The sequence below is a fragment of the Tasmannia lanceolata genome, unplaced genomic scaffold, assembly GCF_043159265.1.
Source record: "Tasmannia lanceolata isolate RefF3 unplaced genomic scaffold, GAP_Taslan_0.1 ptg000019l, whole genome shotgun sequence".
In the NCBI taxonomy this organism is placed as follows: domain Eukaryota; kingdom Viridiplantae; phylum Streptophyta; class Magnoliopsida; order Canellales; family Winteraceae; genus Tasmannia; species Tasmannia lanceolata.
This window is the reverse complement of record NW_027518696.1, coordinates 27,737,188-27,754,229: the sequence shown is the minus strand read 5'-3', so window position 1 is coordinate 27,754,229 and position 17,042 is coordinate 27,737,188. Positions and strand designations below refer to the sequence as shown.

Genomic DNA, 17,042 nt, shown 5'->3' with positions numbered 1-17,042 from the left:
ACACAGAAGAGATTTTGGCAACTAGTGAAAAAGTCTCTGTGTAGTCAACACCAAACGTTTGGGAATATCTCTTAGCAATCAATCGCTCCTTAAGGCGCTCCAAAGTGCCCCGCAAGTATTTGATGGAAAATACCCAAAGGCAGCCAACAAGCTGAGCACCATGAGGGAGAGGAACTAAATCCCAAGTATGATTAGCCTGAAGGGCGGCCATCTCAGTATCCATAGCAACTCAAGAACCTGGCTGATCAAGAGTTATCAAGAGCCTCGTGGACAAACCTGGGCAAAGAAATAGAAGACAAGGAGGAGACAAAACTACGAAACAAGAGGGTGAGACGATCATAAGAAACAACAGACGAAATAGGGTGTGCAGTGGAACAGGAACGCGTACGTGAGCAAGGGTGACTTAGGTCATGACTTGGAAGTGGAGTTAAAGAAAGAAACCCTAGCGGGTCTTAAAAAGGATTTGGAAGAGGAATACTAGGGGCTTGAAGAGTAGAGTTAGGATTTGGAAAATTTAGAAGATTAGGATGAGGGCTAGGATGTTAGGGTTAGGCTTAGGACGAGAGGGATAGGGAAGGGTTGTCGGGTTATGAATTGTCAGGATTCCAGCAGGTTTTGGGGTAGGGTTAGGGTCGGCAGGGGTTTTGGGTTAGGGTTTAGGGGTCGGATGAAAGGATGGTGGAGAGGGGATGAAGGGGGCGAGTGGAAGGGAGGGTTTTCCGACGGGTGGTGGAGAGGGGATGAAGAAAGCGAGGGGAATGGGAGGGTTTCCGGCGGGTGGTGGCTTAAGGTAGGGTTTGGGGTTAGGGTAGAGGGTCTGTATGTCGAGATGAGAGTTTAGGGTCTGATGGTGTGGAGGAGATGGTGGGCTGATGGCGTGGAGGAGATGGTGTCGTGTGGAGGTTAAGGGAGAAGAATAAGAAGGGAGGGGGAACAATGGTGGTCCCTAGGAGACCAAAACCCTAGTGCTCCAATACCATGTTGAGAGAGGAGAAGAGAGAAGAGAAGAGAATGGGAGAAGTGTGAGTTAGGGATAACTCCCCCTCACTTATGTATTTATATAAAGGTGAAAAGAGTATAAGGACCAAAGTTCCCTTACGCACATATAGATACTTCTAACACCTATGTTATCACCTGAGGTCAAGGTTTTAAATCTCAGTTTCGGTTTCGGTATGAAATTTCGGACAAAATCTTGTAAAAAAATTTCGAAACGTTTCACAGAAATTTCTGAAACATTTCACCGAAATTTCAGAAATATTTCACCAAATTTCCGAAATTTCGGGTGAAATTACTTCACCGAAACATTTCACCGAAATTTCCAAAATTTCACCGAAACGAAACATTTCGGAAACGTTTCGGCGAAGTTTGGTACTTTTCCGAAACAATGTGTATTTCATTTCATTTTCTACCGAAACCGAAATATTTTGCATGCCTGAGGTTAGTGTACCAATATCTGAAGTGATACCCAGATGGAAGTCTCTACCAAATGATCTCCTAATCATCAATGGTATATTAAATATTCATGTCTCAAAAACTCGTTTTGAACTCCCTGCTATACGGAAGCCATTGATTAACAAACCCTGTAATGCCTGACCTCACTAAGGGTCGACATTGCCTAATTTTGATAATTAATTTAGGCAGTAGATCACCCAATCAACAATCTTGATCGAAAAGATCTCAGTGTTCGGTAATCATCTGTACAAATTTATGATTTAGAGCCTGTCAGACCGTTGGATCAATCACCGGATTCCTCCAATCGTCGATCTAGCTCAAGTGGACAACTAATCATACCACTTGAGCATCCGAATCCTTTGATCCGCAAGCGATTAAGGAAATTGGGAAAATCGATGGCTCATGTTATATTTTTGTCACTTTTCTTATAGCTCACTTTTTGGGCATCAAATCTTGTCAGTTCGAATTGATTTTGGTTCCGTTAGATGGGTATTTCGATTATATATCCAACGGACCCAAGATTTTGCGATTTGGACATGATTTGACAAAGTTATGGGCCATTTACTATTAGGATATGGCTTTATGAAGGAATTTGTCTTATTAGGCAAGTTTTATGGTTGTCTTTTGATCTAAGGCTCTTATTTAATCTATTGTAAAACTATAAAGGACTTCAAAAAATTTATCCGAAATTGTTTTTCATGAAAAAGAATTAAATTCGTGGAAAATCTGTAATCAGATTTATGCCCAGAAAAGAAATTCACTTTTCCCTACCAAAGAGAGAACATACGCACGCCTACCCATAATTGTGTGGGCCTGTAGACAACCAATTTTGTCAAGGTGGAACTAATGATAGGTTGTCGTGAGGAAGAGTCTAAAGACGAGTCCCAGACCCTTATTCCTTTCTCTCAATCTCTCTCTCCAGGTTATTGAAACAGGAAAATACTTCCCAAAAATGATTTTATCCCAGAGGTGCTACAAAAGCCTATTTTTACACGGCAACCACCTTTTACAGCACAACCAAAAAGCCCGTTTTCACACGGCATTTCAACCAAGAAGTTAGCTTTGAGTCGAAAACATACGTTTTTACCCAAAAACACTTTGCGTTCCGAAAGCTAGCGATATTAGACTCGTTGGAATCGCCTCACAACGAGGAATCCAACGGATCTGACCGAGCGCGATTCGAAGTCCAAACGAAGGAGTTACGGCACGCCGAAACTCCCCATAAACCCCCAAAAAGACAAAAAATAACATTTTTCAAAATCTTGCTGACCTGACACTAACACCCATGTGTCAGGTTCAATTTCGCAAAGAAATTGGACATTTTCAATTTCGCAGAGTGCAAATATTTTCGCACTCTGCGAATTGTTTGCCCGGATTCTTATATATAGGGGGGTAGAAGTAAATCAGAATTCATAAGTTACTGAATTCAGAGAGAATTTACCTCAGAGAGCTTTCTAGTTTTTCTAGTTTTAAATTAGGTTTTCAGTTATAAAAATCCTAGTTTTCTACTTTTCAAACCCCTCTTGAAAGAAGGTTATGTCCAAAAAACTCTAGTTTCTTTGCTTTAGAAGAGAGAAAGTAGAGAAATTCTTAAGTAGCTCACACTGGGCATCGGCACTCTGCCAAATTTCCGAAGACTCGAAGCGACATCTTTCAAACTAGCATCGTTGTTCTGCCGAAATTCCGGCAAAAGAAGCCCCTTCGTCCGAATAGCGTCGTTGTTCTGCCGAAATTCTGGCAAACTCCGAATAGCGCCCATGTTCTGCCGAAATCCTGGCAAGCCTGAAGCCCCTTCGTCCGAATAGTGCCATTGTTCTGCCGAAATCCCGGCAAACCCGAAGTTACTTCGTCCGAATAGCGTCGTTGTTCTGCAGAAATTCCGGCAAACCCGAAGCCCTTTCGTCTGAATAGCGTCGTTGTTCTGCCTAAATTTCGGCAAACCCGAAGCCCCTTCGTCCGAATAGCACCGTTGTTCTGCCGAATTTTCGGAGAACTCGAAGCTACATCATCCAACTAGCGTCGTTACGCCGCCGATTTCTCGGAAGACGTCTCTGATCTATGTTTGTTCGTTTGCAAAAGCTCCTCCCTTGTTTTCCTCGATCCCTGTGAGAGAAAAACAGGGTCAACAAAAGCTGTCCAAAATCATCTAGTGGCTCGCATAGTAAGAGTCCGCCAAAAACAAGAGTCGTGTTAAATAGTTTTCTCATGATTACAAGCATTGCACAATAATAACTGAAAAATAAATCTGAATAAGAAACATATTAAACAACTAAAATAATAATATGTAGAGAAGAAAAGATGCATGTGCATGAAAAGTAAAAGATGCAATCACATATGCTCAACTATGCCAGGACCATATGGCATTTCCCAATACTTTCCTTATTCAAATTCCATCTCATCATACTTTATACTGGCCGTTGGTTCCCGACCATCAAGGACCCTCCACCCACTTGTGGGTGTGCTCTTTTGTAGGATTTCCTTTGGGTTATCCCATAAGGGTCTACCCGGGATGCATCGCCAGGCCGAGGTCGTACGCTCTCAGTCGGGGTGGCTTTTGGTACTATGCCCAAAGTTGGCTCCAAGGGGGTCTCCCTTTTTGGGCCTCCCTCCTAATATTACCATACATGCAAACATGTTTTTTTATACATACATCTTTCCCTCTTTACAATGGGGGGCTTTTTGCCTCTCTTGTACCTGCATGGTTAGTTTTTAACAATTTCCATTTATTTTCAACACTTTAAATTACGAGCAGGCTATCAATTTCAACAATGTAATATAATATGTAAGAGGCAACAAGAATCACAAAAAAATATAATTATAAGTACAATTTCATTCATGGAAACCATTAATATGAAAGTCATTATCACTTGCCTTGATTTTTTAGTGTAAGGACAATGCTAATAGGTCTCTACGAGTCACAGAAAGGTGCCCCCCAAAATATATATACCAATGTTGTCAATGTATTACTTTGAAAATCCTTTCCTTATTTCTAATAGTTTATACCATCTTTCCTTCTCTATTTTGCAAGTTTTATCACAAGGATTTGGGCACGAAAAGGATCTAAAAACAAGGTGTGATGGGTTTTTGGTTGAAGATTTTGTGGTTAACAATTTTGAAGGGGGTGTGTGCATATCAAATGGATATTAGGGTATTGTGTACATCAAGTGAAAGAATGTAAAGGAGTGTCACTATCAATCGATTGTAGGGCTTCTCGCTAGAATTTTCTTTTTAAAACATAATATCATTTCTAAATTTGTCTTAAGTTTTATATTGATAACTTGTAGTGGGTGTCCTTACCAAAAATGTGCATAAGCTTTGATCAAACTTGAAGGATGCTGTTATCCAAATAATAGTACTAATACTCATAGTACCAGATTTCATTAACTACACTAACTCCCTATAACAACTGGAAATTTTGGGTTGTTATTTAAGATAATTTCACCCTAAAAAGTTAAGATTCAGAGTGTATTAACCAAATTAATGTGTCATAAAAAGGGTTTCAAGGGATATTTTGGCACTTTATAAAAAGTCAATGGAGGCCTTTAATTTTCAATTTTGGTGGGGCCCTACAATTTAACGTGAAAACCATAGCCTTTCTAAACCACCCTCTTATTATGTATTGTAAAACAAACAAAAATTGATATTTCCACCCCAAGTTTTAATTAAAGTGGGTGTGGCAAAATTGCCCAAACAAGATTATCACACTAGACATTTGTGTGAGGGGCATTCTTGGCATACAATTTTGGGACGTATTCCCATGTAGCAAGAAATCAAAAATATTTTTAGCAGTAGGTATCCTTCCCAAAATTTGTAACGCTATTTCCATTTGGGTGAAAATTACATTTAATACTCCCCTAGTTGGGGCGCCACTTTTGGGCCTTGTTTTTATACATATGGTATATGTACATACCCATGCATCACAAATGAATGGGAATTGCCTTCTTTCTCTTTGTGAAAAGCAACTGTACGTTTCTCCTTAGAAGGAAAAACGCACAGTGTTAACAAAATGAGAAGACCACTTGCTTTAAAAGGTGGGATTTTGGAATCTTGCTTTAAATTTATCATTTAAAGAGGGAAAGAAGTGAGACGTGTGTACTATGCCTTTCCATACTCCTTTAAAATATTGTGTGGGCCACCTTCAATCTTGCAATCAAGGATTCTTCTTTTGGTAGCCTTTTAATGTTCTTGGTGGATAAATTGGAAGGATGGTACATAAAAATAGAAAACTTATGTAAATAGGGATTTCTTGGGGAGAAATCAAATTTATAAATTAGGAAGCCTTCCTCTCTTTCTCTCCCTCTTAGGATCGTGTATTTCATCCTTTGCTATTCCCATCAAAACTTTGAAATAGAGAGAGAGAGAGAGAGAGGTGTTCGGCCATTAAAAGAACAAGGAGAAGAGAAGTTCATTTTGATTCATTGACTACAAGTAAGTGCTCAGTGAACTCATCATTTATTTTCTTTGACTAGGCTTATGTAACAAAAATAAAATGAAATAATGGGATTTCTAAAACCTTCTTGCAAAGCCCATATCTTATCTAAATTACGTCATCTCCTTGAGTTATAATTTTTCTCTTTCGGAACAAGACTATATACAGATAAATGGCAAATGAATTAATGTTCAAAAGAAATTAAGAAAAACTTTTGAGCACACATATTAGATAAGAGCCAAAGATTTTACTTTCAAGAATTGTACCTTGCCAATGTCAAATAAATCTGTAAAATTTTTGGAAATCGACATTAGTATGTCAAACGAAATGTTATTGATAATTTTCTTTTTTTATATATATCTACGCTTTCAACTGAAATTTCAATACCTTATGTACATCAAGTGCTTATGTGTTACGAGTTAGCACAGTATCTATATAAACATGCATATAAGTAATCACTTATTCAAATAAATCAAGAATATTGGAGTAATGAAAACTAGGTGTAATTAGGAAGTGTACCCTAACTTAGGATGAGATTTAGCAATTTAATGAAAAGCTTAATTGTGTGTGCGGTTCCATGATCCCAGGATTTGTGCTTATCTGATTCTGGTTAGAACCGGCTTCGAATTTTCCAAGTTCTGACGTCAAGGCAAGTTCTGGTTACTCGCTTTATAATGTTTTTAATGTTGATATGGTTTCATTATTCTATTTTCCATATTAATGAAATGAATAATTTAGCATGTGTAATAAGAGTGGACTGTTCTGCATGTTTTCCGATTTCAATTAATTAATGCTTGGAATTGGATAATGATTGGAAAATTTAGATATGGATTGTAAAAGAAAATGTTTTATTGGAAAATAATTGTAAACATACTTAGGATTGGGAGTAATGGGAGGGAGGACTAAGGAGAACTCTTAGATCCAACCTTGGGCGGAAAGCCAAAAGCCAACCAGTCCGAGGGCGTACGACAGCTGGTAGGCGATGCATTGGGAGGAACCCTTGTGGTGAACCAATCGAAATCCTAAAGTGGATCACGTTCCATTAGGGAACGGAGGGTCCTTGATGGTCAATGATCACCGGTCAGGCTAGAAAGCCACCGCAGTACATGAGGAGAAAATCAATGGGAACTGCCACATGATCATTGGGGAAAAAGGAGAGTTCATTTAAGGTTTCACTCATGCATTGCATTTTACAATTAATTATTTTAGCTATAAGTTGATAATAAGACTGCTGTAATTCATGTTTTATTTTGTTCCATTGTTATAGAAAATATTATGGTGAAATACATGTCGCTTAATTTCATTATTCTGAGAGTTTCCTTTACTTGCTTCTAACCCCTCATATCCTGCAGGAATAGTAGGTGAAGAGGAGGGAGCTTTTGCTAATGAAGACATTTGATGAGACCAATGCGGGCATTTGGGGTGCTAGAGTCATAGAGTGCAGATTGACATCATGGTCACTTCCGTGGTTTTGGTTTAATTGGATTTATGATTTATTATTTTGGTTATTCGGACTTTGGGTTTAATTATGTTATTGGGTCTCAAATTTGGAGACATTTTCTTTTTATTGTGAGTTGTTCACGAGAATAATAATGATGAGAAGGTTTGAATTTATTTAGTTTTAATTAATCGCTTCCGCTATGCGTTATCTGTTCAAAAAAAAAAGTATTTTTATGCAAAATAAAAAGTTCAGCGGTTTTGGTAGCGACCTCAGGCAATGGAAGCCGGGTCGTTACACTCCCCTTTGTCTTTTAGCAACTATAGGGCTGTCATATGGATATCACAGCTCCCACAAGATATAAAAAAAAATACACAGGCAAGTTGAGTAAGTGTAATTATCAAAAACATTAGAGAGCTAACATCGATAGTTGTTGACACACTACATAAGAAAAGACGAACTGAGTTTGTGCAGTTATTAAAAACATGGTTTGTGCTGGAATCAACAGTTTGACAACAAAAATCAGAGAAGACAATATGATTTGGTGCAATTATCAACTTAGTTGTACTGATAACAATTTCTCTTTAAAAACACACAGCAACAGTAATATTATTTCCCTTTAGTGCCATTATCAAAAACCCAAGGTAATGTAACATCAGTAGCCGTTGTTTGATTGTTTGGGGAAGTGTATATCCACCCCTTTTATTTCCAAGCCACCGCCTTTGTTGAGTAAAAGAATAGACATAAATATACAAAGGGGGTGTCCCCTAGGGAAAAATAAAAATGAACATATTATCTCTTTTATTTACCTGCTTCTTATTTTGTGTCTTGCAAGGTGTTTGCAATTTTCAACACAAGAGAAGCTCGACTGGTCTGGGCATGGGTTTGGGATCAGATACTTGAGGCTTCTAGGTGTTGCTATGGTACATGGGTAGATTCAACAAATTGGAGATTTCATGCATATATACTGAATTTGAGGGTTTCTACAGATTATACAAAACTGGAGGTGGACAAAAACACGAGTTCAGGCCATGAGATTGCGTTGAAATTTCATGGCAGCTTTGATGGTGGAACGAGGGCATTATTGACTGTGACTGTTAGAATCAATTGAAAAAGAACTTTGGGTTGTATAAAATCAAAGGTTTGTAGCAAAATCTATAAAATTGGGGTTTGTAAACATTGGGGAAAATCAATGGAAGATTTAGCATGGAACAACTGAAATTCAAAAAGGGTATAATGTGGGGGTTTGTAACTTTTAAGAACTGAGTTTGGGATTGAAATTAGGGTTCCAAGTCAAAAAGAAAAATACAAAATCTGAAATTAGAGGGTATACTTGAAGTATTGCTTGAAAGGTAAGTTGTAAGCCCAAGGGTTCCCATGGGTTCAAACATTCACCTTACCTTCTTGTTTTGATGCTAGCAAACCCAAATTGATTAGGATTTATGGACTAATGTGTTGCTTTGAGATGTTGTGCTCTATATAGGAATTTGATATGTCATATCGCCATTACACAACTCATCTCAACACATGCTTGCGGATCCACACACACAATGATCAAGAGCTTGCACTCACAGTGAAGACATCATCCTTTGAAGATGTTCAAGTCAAGAAAGCTCAAATTGAAGATCCCACAAGTTACCTAGCAAGTGTCAAGAAGAAGCTTGGAGATGAACCAACATGGTGACACCTCATGTACATTTCAACATGCATTGAAGATTTGAGGAGAACCAAGTTCAAGAAGTTTACTCACAAGTGAAGGAGTCCAAGAAAGTGCCAAGAAGCCAAGACATTCCAAGAAGACTCAATGGTATACACTTTTAGAATGTATTTTGGAGTCCTCTTGATTTTATGTTAAATGCACTTTCAAAAAGTTTTGAAATGGTTTTCATACTTAACTTTTTATATCTTTGGAAACCATTAACACACCCAAAAATGTGTTTGAAAACCTAAGACTAAAGTCCAAAGACCATGGCCCAAGACCCTGAATTTTCAATGTTAAAATGGATTTTTAAACAGGGCCGGTCGATCGGGGGTGTCCTGGGCGACCGCGGAAGCAAGGCTGGAAATCCAGCACTTGGCTTCCAATAGCGGGCCGGTCGACCGAGGTAAGCCGGGTGACCGCGGATATGTTTCTGTTTCGACAGAAACAATCCAGCATGGTTTAGGCGGGCGACCGCCATGGATCGGTCGACCGCGGATAGGTTTTTGAGCAAAATTTTTAATCAAACAGGTAGCCCTCGCCGGGTGACCGCCATGGGCCAGTCGACCACGACAGTAAGAAATTTGAAAATAAAAAAAAGTGCGCCCGATAAGGGCGGGCGACCGCCGTAGCCCGGTTGACCACCACTGTCTGGCAAACTAGCCGTTGGGGCTTCTGCGGCTTGACTTTTTCAACACAATAAATTACGGATTTGCCCCCAAACGGTCATATTTTCAAATACACTATATATACCCTATCAAAACCTATCTAAAGAACCTTTTGCAAGATAAAATCTTATCCTTTTGAGCCTAAACTTTCACATCAAAGGTTTTATCCTCTTCTACGCTTTGAACTTGTGATTCTACAATTATTAAGAGGAACTCCATAGGGCTTTTACAATTTATCTATTCCTTGGAGTGTTTGTGAGCTTAAGAGTTTGTAATCCGCCTATCAAGAGGCAAAGAGAGAGTTTTTATTTTAGTTCTTCATTTGTATTGAGGGTCTACGATTCGGCCCGGTAACAAAGGTGAATCCGTTGTAAGAGGGAGTGTCCCCTCGCAAGGCTTCATGCAGAAAGGGTTTGTCCCTTTGGAGATTGGAGAAGGTGGTGTACGGCTCACCATTCAAAAAAAAAAAAAAAGGTGGTGTACGGCTTAGAGATTCGCCATTGAAGAATCTCATCTTTTAGTGGAGTCCCCAAGGAGGAAAAACTTGGATGAGTGGAGTAGGTCTTGTGATAGACCGAACCACTATAAATCTTGTGCCTTGTGGTTGCTTCTTCTTCTCCTTTCCTTTGCACATTAGTGATTGGTAATCTCTACCCATAGTTGTATTTATGTTTTGTGTTCCTTAGTTTCACTTACCTTCAACCAACTAAGCTATTTCATACCCAACATCTCACTTTCTTCGACTAAGTTCTTCCACAACCTTAGCCTCGGCTCGGCTAAGTGACTTCGTAACCTAAACGTATTTTTTTTCGTACTTTCTCAGGTCTAACCTTCGCCGGGCTTTCGTCCCTTCGCCTATAGGCGGCGGCTTGGCTTCGCTATCGCTCATGACTTGGTATAGAGATCTCTCCGTGTAGTCGTCGGCCTTCCCACCAGAATGCCTCTGTAGTCGTAGTCTTGTAGTGGGCATAAACGCCGCCTATTAGTTAGTTTACATGACCAAGTCAACCAAGCCTAACCAGCAAGCGAACTTCACTCAAGACTCAGAAGGGCGTGATAGGCCTGACTACGTTTAGGGGGGCGACGTAAAGTGACGCCTTTGCACGACATACTAATAAGGGCTAAGAGGGCCCCTCTCACGTAAGGAGCGCGCAAGCTTACGTTTTGAAGCATACTGTACTAATAAGGGCTAAGAGGGCCCCTCTCACGTAAGGAGCGCGATGCCCTGCCCTATTAGCCCTTACGTTTATGGCGTTTCAAGGGTTTTGAGGCAAGCAGCAAGTACTAACCTAATAAGTTTATGGCGCTAGCCCCTCTTAGCCCTTATTAGCCCGAGTAAGTTGACTTTATAAGCTGGCGAACGACATGTTGAACAAGGGTTAGAGAAGATAAAGGATAAAGTAATATCTAAACCCTAACTTTCATTATCTTGCTCAATGTAACAAGGGTTAGATTAATCATTGCTTAATTAGTGAATTAATTTTTAACACCACATCTAATTAAGCGAAGAATTTTTAATTAGCTGATTCACCCCCCCCCCCGTCTTGGGTGTCACACTTGCATTTCATAAGCCCTAGATCCTCTTTTCTTCTTGATCTTCTTCTCCTCCTCCTCCTCCTCCTCTCTCTCTCTCTCTCTCTCTCTCTCTCTCTCTCTCTCTCTCTCTCTCTCTCTCTCTCTCTCTCTCTATATATATATATATATATATATATATATATATATATATATATATATTGTTAACTCTCCCTCTCTCTATCGCACTCTCTGTTTCAATCGAGGGAGGCCTGAAGTGGGTTTGTCAAGACCCCCACATGGTAGGTTTTATAAACCCACGATTGTATTTGTTTCCTTTTTGCAATAGTTTCCTTTATTCCCTTGATTTCTAACTTAAGTAAAACTCTAATTTACTTTACCTAAACTAACCCTAACTCTATAAAGAGAAGTCCTTCTATATATATATATAACAAAAGAGGGTATTCACGTCCATTATTTTCTAATAGGAAACGGCTTAAAATTTATTAAACTAGATAGTGGGGCCACTGTGCGTGAGCACTCACCCAAATAGGGAGTGTGTACGGCAACCATATAGGTTGAGTTTTGGGTTTGTAAAACTTCAACTTTATCACTTGCTATCTTCTCTCGATTGTAATTTACTAATATAACCCTAGCTTTAATTAGTGTTTTTATTAAGTAGAGTTTACATACGACCCACTAATTAATTGGCTAGGTTGTAATTATCAAAAAGATTAACTTAATAAATGTGTAATTATCAACACTTATATATATATAAAAAATGGTTGTTACAAGTACAGAAAAAGAATACTTTCAAAGTATATTGTTTGCACTGATGGGATATAAAAAAAAATGGTCGTAACAGAAAAAGTGTTTTCTGGCCCAAAGGCATTGACAGTGTCTTCGGAAGCACAGTTTGTGATGATTTTTTTTAGAGTACAGAGATGGTGGTCCTAGTTGGTGTTTTTTTGGAAGTTTTGCTCTTTCTTACTAATTGGAAAAGGATGGTATAAGAACACTATGAAGTGTTCTTGAGGGACCGTGGTCCTTCACTCCAAGGGGATATAGTGTTTTTGGTCTTGGATGGCTAAATTTTCCACTCTGGTTCTTTTGGAAGAAAGACCTAAGATATAATGGCGGATTTGGGCCCGATTAATGTCGTACTCGTGTTTGTGCTTGAGAGACCTTGGTCTTTGACGTATCGAGTCTTCCCTTATCTGTGTCTTTTATATCTTGGATTGTTTTTGTTGGGTAGTTCATATATGGGCTGTTTTGCTTTGGTTTTTTATGATGTAATGTGGTGGGACTACTGGTCCCAAAGTTTCTGTATATTTGTTATTATCAATAGATATGTCAATTTTCAAAAAAAAAATAGTAAGTGCATTAGTGGTACACTATATCAGTACATATTACATAATTATATTGTTATGAATTGCATGTGAAATGTAGCGTATGTATTATATATAAATATTATATAAATTGCATGTGAAATGTAGTATGTACTAAATTAACAGACATGTCACAAGGCGTTCAAGATTATTAAACCATTATGGATAGTTGTCTTGCATATGTGATGGTTTCCAAGTGTGTATTTGTGCTTATTCAAGCATTTCATGAAATGTTATCAGAAGATTCGTCAGTTTCGTATGTCTCCATATGTTGTCATGATCTTACAGAATTTCCACTAAAATTTCCAACTGAAACTGAAACATTTCCATTTCCGTGACGACCGAAACCAAAACCAAAATTTAAAACCTTGCTTACACTACTAGCAACTTCCTTTTTGTCAGGAGTCATCTTTTCACAAAACTTTGGCTCCTCCAATGGAAATTATTGCTTCCCATTCTCTCTTCCTTATTCACGGGTCAACTCCACCACTAATTTCCTTTTTGGAGAATTCAAATTTTTGCACATTCTTACTTACCACCATGTCCCCTAGACCCCCTCCCATCCACCAATTCAAACAGCCTCTATCATTAGCAAAAGTTTACTTTATCTTCTTTGGCAGCATCTCTATTTATTAACTTACCTGTCAACAAATCCCCTCCCCCAACCAAGTCAAAAAACCTCTATCATTAGCAAAAGTTTACTTTCCCTTCTATGGCAGTGTCCCTATACCTGCTTGCTCCCTTACCTCTCATATCCCCTCCCCTCCACCAAGTAAAACATCTTTATCATTAGTAGAAATTTCCTTTCTTTTCCCTTCTTTAGCCATGTCCCCCTAGCTTCCTCAATCATCATTTCAAACACTCATGAATCTATTTATCATTTCATAGGGGCATTGTGGTAAAGATGTACAAAATGCCTTTATTGCACAAATCGCATGCTTAGGGTATGATTTATCTATGTGCATTAATTTTGTTTCCTAAAATAGGACGAGGTATTATTTCAACAATATATTGTTGTAATTATTGCATAGTTCAAAGTTCAAAGTCCGAAATGCATCAATTATGTTCCCTAATAGCAATTATCCATACTAGGTTTCCTAAAATAGGAGGCGTTGTTTGCAACAATATACTGTTATAGTTATTGCATTGTTCAAACTCTGAAATACATCAGTTATGTTCCCTATTTACAAATACCCATATGAAGGGAAACTGTAGTTCAACAAATATCTGAGATCCCCACCAATACTTTTTAAATTTTGTACTTTTTTTCTAAAATAATGATCCAAAATTCCAAATTCTCCAATCTTCTTCGGCAATCACCCCCTCCTATCCTCTTCTTATGAAGCAATAAACTAAACCACCATTTTTTCGTCCTTTCTCAATTTTTCTTGAAATGAAGACTGGTGTTTCCATCTTTTTCAAGATGGTGAATACGCAGTTCACCACGTCATCTTTCTCGGTTGAATGCCACTTCTGACCTTTGCTAATCCCTCATCTCCAATGGCCAGTTGTTTTACTACGGGAATCTCCCTTTGATTTTCTTATGAGATAGTAGCATGGTTTCAGATTTCGGTTTTGGAATGCGTTTCAGTACTCACCGAAAGCAAAATTTTAGCCGAAATTGCGGACGAAATCTAACGAAATCCAATAAAATAATATTTTATCTCATACAGAATTTCGGCCAAAATTACCGATATTTCAGGAAAATATTAGATAATTAACTAAATTCGAGATTTTTGTGTGAAATCCCTAAAATTTTGGCCGAAATTTTGAAATTTCGGTCGAAAAAAATTACAGTTTTGACTATTTATGATTTCAGTTTCGATCTCCACTGAAACCCGAAATTTCGGATTTTGGTCGGAACTTAACAATACTACTAGTAGCACAATGGATTTGCTTAATATATACCGCTTTCTCTAGTGGAGAAGATTGCTTCCAAGACGAAGACATCGGGGAAAAAGTAGAGGTCTGTATTTTCAAGTTGGCATGGATTTTTGGCAGGGATAGATTATGGAACTCACAATCACGAGTCTTCTAATTGAAATCCATAATTCAATCTACTGTTTGGGAAGAATCTAAAAAGGCTTTTTTGGTTCCTTTGGGAAAAAGCTTATAAAGGAGTCTATGGATATTTGGAAATTCAAAGGTACTAGACGGCCACGAGCCCCACCAGTTGCCCCAAGGTAGCAACAACATAGAGGCTCCTCAGCAAGGATTCATCTTCAACTTCCAATGCTCCAGTGGTAGATTTTCTCCTCTCTCCATCCTCCCTTGTCCTTCCTTTGTGGCATGGGCTCTACTGATGCCAGTGGCATTTGATGCCCCTTCAACTTTCCTGGAGTTTCCACAAGCTCCATTGGCTTCCGGATGTCCCCGTCAGCTATCATTCCTCGTTTCGAATGGAGAAAAATCATGCAAGGTTTTCCAGATGCAGATGCAGATGCCATATCAATGAATCTAAACAAGATATATAAAAGGATATTATAGATAATCTACTAATAGAAACCCAAGAACAAAACCAGTAGTATTGTTAAGTTCCGATTGAGGTGAATTTTGCTTTTGTAGAGGACTGATGTTAAGTAAAAACTACTGTTCTTTCTAGTTCTTTTTCTCGTTATTGTTTTTTGGGAGAAAAATTGAGAGTAAGGAAGTTGTTTTTTATTTATAACTACTCTTATTCCTTCTTTGAAAGCTTAGAACCACCGAAATAGAAATTGAGGTCGTTGATGAACTTACACGGAGTCATGCACTAAGTGACACGCAAACAGATTGTCAAATTAGAATAACTAAATGGGCATGATGCAAAGAGTGTTCACCTCTCACTGCCTCTTTGACCGTTCTTACAAACTCATCTTGGCTTTTTACATCTAGAAGGTCCACTCGTTCCATCTGATTTTAAGTAACAAATTTACGCCAAATTATTGCATGCTATATCTAAAGAAAAACTGAAAAAGTGACTCCATGAGTCTAGAAATATTAAATAAGATGGACTACATCTTACAAATAATCTAGCATAAATTGATCAGGCAACAAAGTACTAGTATAACAAAAATTATGTTCGTGAGAAAAAGAGAAAATATGACAAAATATTAAATAAGCTGGGCTACAATCTTACAGATAATATAGCATAAATTGATCAGGCACTACAATCTTACAGATAATTCAGCAAAAATTGATCGGGGAACAAAATAATAGTATAAAAAAATTATGTTTCTGAGAAAAAGAAAAAATGAGGCAAGCATAACCAAGTGATACCAGAAACGAGAGATCAGGTTGTACAATAAATACAATTTTACATGCATTTTCAATATTCTTGCCACACACAAGAGGAACCATGGAGCTATAAAAAATCAAATAGCTAAAGTCAAGTTGGCCAAGTAGTACACATGGAGGAAAAAAGAGGCATCATCCCACAAATGTCCCACTGGCTCCATACACCCATTAACGCGCAAGTGGGCTAGGACAGCATGAAAGAGGACACGCCTGGATGTCCAACATTATATCCCCCACACTCCTGAGAATCGTGTACATTTACCCAAGAATAGCTACAACAACCAGCAATGAAATCAAACAGTAGGACCGCCCTATAGATCAAAGCCATGCATACCGCTAGTTCGCTAGCCTCTCGATTAACTACATAAACCCTTTGAAGCAAGCTAGAAATTAACCATCAAACCTCGGCATTTACAATTGTGGAATAATCACGTTGCACCAATCCTATAAATGCATGTCAAAAGCACCAAATCACATGCTTGAGTGCACAATAAGGCATAACACAACCCGTACGGGTGTGGCTCTTTGGCTTAAAGTCATGGGTATGCTGCCCATTGAAGCGAGTTTAAATCCCCCCAGACTTACCCGATGTGCGTGGTTTATGGGTGATTGCGCGCATCCGTAGGGAATAGTCCCACCCTAAAAATTGGGGTGGGGTTACCCTATGTCATAAAAAAATAAGGCATAATGCCATTTGACGGTCCATTTACTTCCCCCAAAGTCCACTTGTGTCACCGTTCATTAAGGAAGAGGCCAACATCATTTGTTGGAATTAATTCAATATATTCAATATACAACCCAAACATTAAGGTAGGTGTCATGCCCCAAACCCCACCCTGGCGTAGGACAAGAGAGCACCATACACCTGCAACATAAATCCCACAAGCATACAGGGCAACAAAGCAATAACAGAACCAAACATACAAATTCCATACTCATTAATAAACAAATCCCCAATAATATGAATCTAATATTGTAAAATCAAATCTCAGCTCTCCCCTCATAATAAATTAAACATAAATGTAGTCTTAAACATTATTTCTTAATACTCATTGAAACTAAATCAAATAACTAACTAATCTCCAAGTAAATGCTCTTGTATCTACACCTCCTCTTCCTCGCTCACCTCACAAGGATCAAAATCTGAAAATGTTATAAACCACCGTTAGCTGAAAAGCTCAGT

The 17,042-nt window shown here is 38.4% G+C and overlaps 1 protein-coding gene across 3 annotated transcripts in view; it reads right to left on the bottom strand.

The window, feature by feature from the left end:
• Positions 1–17,042, bottom strand: part of LOC143852200 (protein LONG AFTER FAR-RED 3-like) — a 101,651-nt gene that overhangs the window by 71,215 nt on the left and 13,394 nt on the right. For all 3 annotated transcript variants that reach the window (XR_013236738.1, XM_077361579.1, XM_077361580.1), the window contains exon 4: positions 15,403–15,475. Coding sequence is in view for 2 of the 3 variants with exons in the window: in XM_077361579.1 (XP_077217694.1) it covers positions 15,403–15,475 (73 nt within the window). In the remaining variant the exon portion in view is untranslated. The remainder of the gene's footprint in view (positions 1–15,402; positions 15,476–17,042) is intronic.